Genomic DNA, 9,297 nt, shown 5'->3' with positions numbered 1-9,297 from the left:
CCAGGCTACCTCCACCAGCAGTGACTTGGACGTGACAGCTCCTCCCCACCAACATTTGGCATTATTCGGCTTTCTCATTTCTGCCAGTCTAATTGGTGTGCTATCTCACAATCATTTTAACCTGTATTTTTTTCTGATCATGAAAAAAATCTGACCATCTTTTCGTATGCTTGCAAACTTGCTGGGGTTTCTCTGTTCCTTAAGAACCTGCCCAAGTTCCCAAGGATGGGGCCTGCTGGAGGCCTTGCACGCACCTCGGGGCGCGAGAGGCTCAGAAAGTTGGGAGGTGGGGAATAAGCCCAGATGGACCAGCGGGCTCAGAGAGGCCCCGACCCGCCCGACAAGAGTGTGAAAGACACCGAGGGCTGGGCAGGTCCAGCGAGCCCGAGGACCGACCGCCGCCTGGTTCGGGATAGGGGTAGGGGGGAGGGGACAGGCCACAGAGCTTGGCCCACCAAGTCCCCTAGGGCCGAGGCGAAGGCGAAGGGTCTGGAGGAGCCGCTGCCGCCCGCATCTCGATGCTCCCCGCCCCAGCTCCGGGACCCTCCCCTCCGCTCCTCGCCCCGCCCGGCCGACGCGCAGCTGGTGGGCTGGCGCTGGGCCAGACCGCGCGCGCGCAGGGGCTGCGGAGCGGTGGCATGGAGGAGCACCTGCCATGGGAGACCGACTGCCGTGAGTCCGCGGCGCTGGGGAGCCGGGGGGCCGGAGGGCGGGTGCGGGCAGAGGCCAAGAGCATCCCCCGCACTCCTACGGGGGCGACCCAGGATGGCATCGGCTCTGTCCGCTTATCCACCTCCGTCTTGGGCTCCTTTGTGGCGCCCAGAGGAGAGCACACCCGGCCGAGAGGACACTGGCCGTGTGCCTGAGACATTAGCTAATAATAAGGTGTTAATGCGATCCTTTATTGAGTACGTACTTACTTTGTATGCCAGGCCGAACCAGGATTGGCACACTATTTGATCTTCATAAAGGCCCTATCGGTAGGACCTATTGCTATCTCCGTTTGTGCAGAAGAGAAAGCTGAGGCACAGGGTGGTTAAATAAATAAGTGGCTCAAGGTTACGTAGTCATTAAGTGGTAGGCATGCTGAAGGACCCAGTTCCCCCAGCGTGTTGGAGCTGGATGGAGAGTGGAGACCATATTAGGTGGGGAAACAAAAGCCCAGAGGACAGGCACTGCGCGGTGAGGGCACCTCAGAGCCTGATCCAGAGTAAGCCCAGTGCCTGGACCTTGAGCCCAGGCAGCAGCATCCATGTAGGCATCAGTCCCCTTAGGGGGCTTTGGCTGGAAGAGGGAGAGAAGGGTGGTGCCATTGTCCTTACTGGGATGGGGGTGGGGTGAGGAGCTCTATCAAGGTGCCATTTCAAAGGGAATGGGGTTCTGGATAGAAGATCACATGATCAGGACCTTAACTCTGTACAGCAAGGTGCTTTGGGGTGTGTGGGATGGAATTCTTCACAAAGGACCCAGCTTGGGCAAAGGCTCAGAGACCAGAGTGCAGTTTGTATTTGATGTGGCCAAAGAGGTGGATGGAAGAGATGAGACTCATTTTTATCGCACTGTGCAGGGTCTGCTTGCTCCCATGTGGACTCTTGGCTGTTTGCCGACACAAACCAGCCTACTTCACCTAGGCTTCAGCTAAGAGAAGGGGAGGCAGAGCTGGAAGAGATCTCTTCACATGACTGTCTTCACCCTCCCCCAATTTTACAACTGAAGGAATTGAGACCCCAAGGGAGATAGACTAGCCCAGAATCCTGCTGCTAGAAAGTGGCAAAGTGATTACTAGAACCCCAGCTTCCCTAAGCTCTCTCACCAGAAAGGCCAGCTCTTTCCCCAAACCTGGGTTGTGGTGGTTTTCAGCGAAGAGGTTGAAGAAAGAAAAGCTGGGAACACAGTGCTTCCTGGAGATCTTTGAGATCTGAGAGGGGGTCTTCCAGAAGGGCCCTCTCCTTACCTGCGGGAAAGGCAGACCCCTTTGGAACAGGGAAGGATGGAGTTATCAATGTGGACCACACTTGGAAGGTGGTGTTTTCTCCATCCCCTGAAGTATTGCCAGGAACCTCCCTCCCCTGGGGCTTCTTTCCTGTCATTTATCTGAGCTTATGGCTTGCTTTTTCATGGGGCTAATGATTCTTAATCAGGGCAGCATTTTATAGTTCACAGGCCTCTGAAAAGATTTAATGATTTGTGTATTACTCATTCATTCAGCAAATATATGCCAGGGCCTGAATTAAAAAATATATATATATTGCTAGGGGTCTGAATTTGGGGATATAGTAGTTAACAAATCAGGCAAAAATCTCTCCCCTCTTGGGCTTATAGGTATTATAATGGGGGCAGCAGACAATAGACTTAAATGTGTCAATGGTGAGAGATGCTATGGAGAAAAATAATGCAGGGAGGTGGGTAGGGAGAGTGCCTTCTTGGGTTGGGGATTCACTGACTCAGAGGGCCCTGAATGAAGGAGGCCTTACCACTTCTAGGTGTTTGGCCATCAGAATTTAATCTCTGACCCTTTGCCTTGGAGGAGGAGGAGTGACGATGATTATGACACTATGTATTTGCCAGACAGCATGCTAGAGGCTTTCATATCTTATATCTAATCGTCACAATAATCCTATAGGGCAACTTGCATCTCCATTTAGAATATGAGGAAACTGAGGCACAGGAAAATTAAGTAACTAAGTCATCCAGGCCGGGAAGTGACTCAGCCAGAGCTGACTGCCTGTGGACAGCAGCTCTGAGATCCACACATTGTACCTGTGAGGCATCAGAAAGCAGAAGACCCTCTCCCAAATCTGGAAAGCTATGGAAAAACAAACTGATGGCTGGCTTGTCTGTCACCTCATTGCTTCATTAGCCTTCCCTGCCAGACACTGGCCACCTGTCCCTAGATAGACAGAGAGGCTGGGTTTGGATATTCACACTGGACCACACATACAGGATGTGGGTTTGGCAGCAATAAAATCACAAGACTGTAATGACTGTGCAAAGGGCTAGGAAATATTTGTCTCTTGTGCTAGTGTGTCTAAGCTTTTCTGGAGAAGGGACGGGCATCTATTTGTCTGGGGATTATTAGTGTCACTCATGGAAGCAGAGTTTCATGGATATCTCCCTGTGCCCAGCTTTGGGCCTGCTGTGAGCTGCAGGTAGATTGGGAAGGGTCCAGTAGATTAGGAAGGAGATTGAGGTCCAGCCAAGGAGATCAGACATCCTCACAAGCCAAGAGAAGACAGGATGACAGCAGCATGGGGGTCACCAGGCCTGATTCCTCCTCACTTGGCCGCTAGCCACCTGAGCCCACCGCTACCCATGACAGGGGGCTGGCAGGGGGAGCTCTGAGGTTCTCTCCAGGCTGTGACTGTCTGAGGTTAAAGGTGCAGTGAAGAGACATGCAGAGAGACCACAGAGAAAGCCAATCAGAGTGTGCCTCCTAACTGGGAGAGGAGAGAAGAGGTGGAGGGACGAGGACAAAGAAGCCAGGTGAACATGCTTCTGGCCTCTGCCAGCCCTGCCGGGCCTGATGCCGTAGGTGGCTCAGTGGATCCTGACTGCTTTCTATACTGCGCTGTGGAAAACATAGCTATCACCTCCGGTGGAATGAATTCCATTCCCTTCCTAAAAGCAGCTTTTGGGGAGCAGACATGATACCTGGACGATGGGGTACCTCTGAGCTCCGGGGATGGTCTTTCCATGGTCTCCCATCTTCAGGGTTTTGCCAAGTCCTGGCTATGTGGACATGTGGTGAGTTAGAAGGAAAAGCAACCTGTCTGGGGAAGTCCTGACACAGAGAAGGAGGCGAAGCATCTTCCCGTCATTCCTCCAGAGTCCAGAGGACCCCGGCCCAGGAAACATTCAGGGCCAGGGTGGGGCTGTTCGCTGCTCCTCCTGACACCCCCTTTTCTCCCCGCAGTGCTTCCTCTGGAGAGGCAGCTCCAGGAAGCTGCCCGCCGGAATAACATCGTGAGGATGAAGGAGCTGATTGGGAGAAGAGTCAACGTCAGGGCCAGAAACCATGTGCGTAAACGGGCCCCTCCAACTGGGGTGGTTTAGGGACAGTGTGGTGGGGATGCCTCCGCCCAGGAGGGACAGTTCATGGAGCCCGCATTTGCCTGTGTTAACTTGGGGGAGGCCCAGGTCGTCCACATTGGCTCAGGGTATCTGAGTCCTCACACAAATCAAGTTCAGGGTCAGGATTCTGAGCCAGGCTTGGGCAATTTCAAAGCTTATACTTTTAACCCCCGTGACTCATCTGAAAGGTGTACCCAAGGAACAAAAGTCAGAGTCAGGAGACCAGCGGGTCAAAGGTTAGGAGTCAGAGGGTGGCAGATAGGCAGATAGGGGCAGACACCAGAGGGACAGAGGTGGAGTGGTGCCTGTGGTCAGAAGTCCAGGGGTGTGAGACCCAAAAAGACCAGACCAAGAGAGGATGAGCATGCATGAGGCAGCAGTTTAACTCATTTCTCTGAGGGCCCTCTGTGTCCATCGAACATGTAAAAGCTGTGGGACTCTGCCTGCCCTGGGGGCTCAAAGGCCAGGCCGGGAGGCAGACCAGCCCGGCTGCTCAGGTCTCAGGGAAGGCTGCAGGTGAGGGGGTGACAGCCCTGCTGGGGGAGGGGGCAGAGGGAAAAGCCATTCCTTCTGGTGGGGGACACTGAGGATAGACCTGAGTACCACCCAGGGCAGCATCTCCCACCTTCGGGCCAGGAGCACCAGAGAGGAGATGCCAGCTTGGGTGCTGAGTCAGTGGAGGCTGAAAGGTTTAGATGCAGGATTTCTGGCGCAGCAGAGGCTGCTGTGTTTGGGGTGACATGACAGGGTGTGACTTGGGTCTTCAGAGCCTTCCTGGGACTCAGCAGTAGTAACAGGAATTCTGGAGTTTTCAGAACACTTTGGTTTTCGCAACTCTTGTCCACCTCTTTCCTGGTGGTCCTCACTCACCCCTGGAGGGGTGAGGAGATATTAGTTCTGTTTATAGTTTGAGGCAGGCACACAGGGCCATCAAGTCACCTTAGGTCGCACAGCAAGTTATTAGTGCCTGCAGTCTTGGTCTAAACTCCTGCACAAGCACTGGCAAGGAAGCATGGACTTGTTGGATGATAGGATGCTAATGCTAGGCTCATTCATTCATTCAGTCAATGGATAAGTATTTGTTAAGGGTTTACTACTCTGTGCCAGCACTGTGCTAGGTGCTTGGGACAGAGAAGAACCCATGGAAGACATGATACCTACCATCTTGGAGCTGATATTCTGGTGGGGCAGGACTGACATTACTCAGAGTATCATCACACAGTTGATTCCCACTGTGGTAAGTTGAGAATGTGTAGGGGTTGGGAGGCCATCCCACCTGAGGGTTCAGGGAAGGCAAAGGACAATGTTCCAGGCAGAGGCGACAGCATGGGCAAAGCCTTGAGGAAGGAACAGCTGATCCCCAGAGACACCACACAGAAAATTAGTGTTTCCTTTCATTGTCCCCTCACAAGCAGAAAACTCTGGCGGAACCCGCAATCGGAGGGAAGGAGGGGACAGAACCCAGGTTCTCAGGGGCCCTCAGGGACTTGAAGAATCATCATAGGCCTCGGGAACAGACAGATGGGGGAAGCTGGCATTTCTGAGAAGCAGTGGTAGGCGGGGCCAGGCCATTCAGTTTGTTCCCAAAGCAGCGGGGAGCTGTAAGAGTTTTAGGTGTGAGACAGGTGGATCTAGTTGTGTTTTACTACATCCAGTTCAGCTTCTGCCATGTGGAGGAGGGGTCCAGAGTGGGGCTGGAGCCCCAGCTACTGGTCATCAGAGCCAGCAAAGGCCCTTCCACGCTGCAGACCAGCTTCCTAGCCGGGTGGTGGGGAAGGGGTGGGAGCTGGGCCAGGCAGCCAGCCAGAGCCTCACAGGATTCCTTTCACTCCCGGCAGGTGGGCAGGGTGGCCCTGCACTGGGCTGCAGGCGCAGGGCACGAGCAAGCTGTGCGGCTGCTCCTGGAGCACGAGGCTGCTGTGGACGACGAGGATGCGGTACTGGATTCCTGTGGAGGCGTGTCTTTGTGTGCATGTCTGTCTGTCTGTCTGTCTCAGGGTGGGCGAGGGGCACTGGAGCTCTCTCTGGATCTATGAGCCAGCTGTTGCCAAGGTTGCTGCTGATGCGCAGATGCACAGGTGCAGCGTGGGCAGAGTCTCAGTCTTCAGGGGCTTTGGCACTGCACCGATCTCACTTATTCTTTGCACAGTCATAAAGATCTATTTTCAAGAGACTTTCAATTCTCAGAGAGCCTTTTCACTTCCTCCGGATAATCATGTGAGCAAGGAGAGATATGGGCTGTAGGACAGATAATTGGGTGGATTAATAAAGGCCTTGTTAGTAAAGTCATCAGGAGGCAGGTCTCTCATGATATGCCACGAGGCTCTGTCCTGGCTAATCCTTGAACCAACACTTCGCATGAAGACTCAGTCTTACCTGACAGATTGGCAGGCAGCATGTTACTGAGATAGAGCACTAAAGAATGGCAGGATCTATAAAATTAGTTTTACAGTTTGGGGGAAAGAGATGAATCTGATAATGACATTTGACAGAGATACATTTAAGAGTCTAAATTTAAATTTAAAAAATTTATTGGAATAAATCCATAGGTATCACATTATAATTTTTTTAATTTTAATTTTTAAAAATTTTTATTGATTGATTTTGAGAGAGAGGGAGAGAGAAACGTTGACTTGTTGTTCCACTTATTTATTCATTCATTGGTTGATTCTTGTATCTGCCCTGACTGGGGATTGAACAGCAATCTTGGCATATTGGGACAATGCTCTAAATAGCTGAGTTAAACGGCCAGGGCTCAGTACCACATTACAATTTAAATAATGATTATTATTTAAATGATTATCACCATTGGCCTGACCAGGTGGTGGTGCCGTGGATAGAGTGTCAACCTGGGAGGCAGAGGACCCAGGTTGGAAAACCCGAGGTCGCCAGCTTGAGCGCGGGCTCATCAGGCTTGAGTGCAGGGTTGCCAGCTTGGGCCTGAGTGTGGGATCATAGACATGACCCCATGGTTGCTGGCTTGAGCCTAAAGGTTGTTGGCTTGAGCCCAAGGTCACTGGCTTGAGCAAGGGGTCACTGGCTCAGCTGGAGCCCCCTGGGGTCAAGGCACATATGAGAAGCAATTAATGAACAACTAAAGCGCCACAACTACGAGTTGATGCTTTTCATCTCTCTCCCTTCCTGTCTGTCTGTCCCTGTCTGTCCTCCTCTCTCATTCTCTCGCTAAAAAGAAAAAAGAAAAAAGATTATCACAGTTGTTTTTCTTTGTAATCTAAAATTCCTTCAAATGCATCTGCTATTAAGCCCATTAAGTATAACAGTAAAATTAAAATCATTTGAGTTCAAAATTTAAAAACCCCAAACAAAACAAAACAAAAAATTTTAAACTTTCTGACAGATACTTAGTTTTCATGCAACTACTTTTCTTCGTCCTGGCTTCTCTCTGCTCCCAGGCCCTGCCACAAGGAGGGTTTGATTACAACCCACCTCCCCACTCCTCCCTGCACCTGCTTAGGCCTCATTTAGAGGTGACCCTTGAAGGAGAATATCTGGGATCCTTAGTCTGAGTTTCCCAATAAAACTCTGGAGCCTCTTTTGACAGCCCTTTGCCCACAAAGTCACCCTCCCCCACTATCACTGCTGTGCTCTCTGATTTTTTTCTTAAGGGATTGAGTGAGAAAAAAAATACAAGGGTAAGAGAGAGCTTTTATAAATCTATTTCCTTTGCAAATAGCAGTGAATATACTTGGAAGACAAGAGGGTGGAGGAGACACTGGAGAAGAGAAATCTATTGTCTCTAGTGATATGCCACAGGGCTCTGTCCCGGGAAGTTCCTGGAACTAGGACTGTGAGGTATCCCTGGAGTCCCCAATGGCAGGAGGCTGTGGCTACCATGACTCTCCTTCCCCGACCACCAGCCTTGCCCTTTTAATTCCCACGCTCCTGTAGGCTTTCCTCCTATCAGCTTTCCACCGGGACTCTGCCCTGTGCTTATTCCCCTCTCTCATCCAGCCAGGCCACAGTTACCCATGTTTTACAGGGGGCTGAGTCCTGAGTCAGAGCTGGGTCTCCTCGCCTCTCTGGTTCCAGCGCTAACACCGGCGCTAGTCCCCGTTTGAGGAGCTATGGCAGGTTCAGCACCTTCCCTAAGATTTCAGGAGAGAGGCCTTAATTTCTTATGGTCACTGCTGGCTCTTTCTTTCTGCTTCTGCTCAATTTTTCCTCCTCTTGAAATTTGCAAATAACCCTTTGTCTCTAGTAGATACAAAGAACATTTGGAAGGTTGCCAGATGGGAAGGGAGTTGGGAGGGTGGGTGAGAACGGTGAAGGGAGTAAGAAATACAAATTGGTAGTTACAGAATAGTCATGGGGACGTAAAGTACAGCATAGGGAATACAGTCAATAATACTGTAATAACTATGTGTGGTGTCAGATGGGTACTAGAATTATCAGGTGATTACTTTGTAAGTTATATAATGTCTAATCTCTAGGGTGTACACCTGAAACTAATATAATTTTATATGTCAAGCGTAATTGAAAATTAAAAAGTTATTTAAAAAAATAACCCTTTGTGTCTACCCCGGCGTCACCCCTAACATAAATCTCAGTCCTTCTACCTGGTTCCATAGAGACCCCATACACAAGGCTTTTTTTTTCTTTTTTTAAATGTTATTTATTTATTTATTTTTTACAGAGACAGAGTGAGTCAGAGAGAGGGATAGACAGGGACAGACAGACAGGAATGGAGAGAGATGAGAAGCATCAATCATTAGTTTTTCGTTGCGCGTTGTAACACCTTAGTTGTTCATTGATTGCTTTCTCATATGTGCCTTGACCGCAGGCCTTCAGTAGACCGAGTAACCCCTTGTTGGAGCCAGCGACCTTGGGTTCAAGCTGGTGAGCTTTGCACTCAAGTTGGCGACCTCGGGGTCTCAAACCTGGGTCCTCTGGATCCCAGTCCGACGCTCTATTCACTGCACCACCACCTGGTCAGGCTACACAAGGCTTTTGATGTGGGACAGGCTGTGTCCAAAATAAGAGATGAGGGGATTTATATGAAAATCCTAAAATCCTCTTTTATACTTCTGTTCTTTAAAGTCCTTTGGCACTTTTCTTGTCTTGGGCTCAACCTCTCCCAATGCTGTTCTTGTCTTCTGACAACCACTCTCAATTCTTGCCTGTTTCTAAAGCAGAGCTGTGGTCTTTGGGTGTTTGGGTGCCTGCTGATCAGTCCGTTCACTCTGGGTTTCACCTTTCACCCCAACC

The 9,297-nt window shown here is 50.6% G+C and overlaps 1 protein-coding gene across 3 annotated transcripts in view; it reads left to right on the top strand.

Annotated features, from left to right (window-relative positions):
- Window positions 1-629: 629 nt before the first annotated feature.
- Window positions 630-9,297, top strand: part of ANKDD1A (ankyrin repeat and death domain containing 1A) — a 45,643-nt gene continuing 36,975 nt past the window's right edge. For all 3 annotated transcript variants that reach the window (XM_066342971.1, XM_066342970.1, XM_066342969.1), the window contains exons 1-3: window positions 630-672; window positions 3,914-4,017; window positions 5,910-6,008. In XM_066342971.1, coding sequence (XP_066199068.1) covers window positions 639-672; window positions 3,914-4,017; window positions 5,910-6,008 — 237 coding nt within the window. In that variant the 5' untranslated portion in view covers window positions 630-638. The remainder of the gene's footprint in view (window positions 673-3,913; window positions 4,018-5,909; window positions 6,009-9,297) is intronic.

Source organism: Saccopteryx leptura, chromosome 6 (genome assembly GCF_036850995.1).
Source record: "Saccopteryx leptura isolate mSacLep1 chromosome 6, mSacLep1_pri_phased_curated, whole genome shotgun sequence".
Lineage (NCBI taxonomy): Eukaryota > Metazoa > Chordata > Mammalia > Chiroptera > Emballonuridae > Saccopteryx > Saccopteryx leptura.
This window is presented reverse-complemented; position numbering and strand designations above follow the sequence as displayed.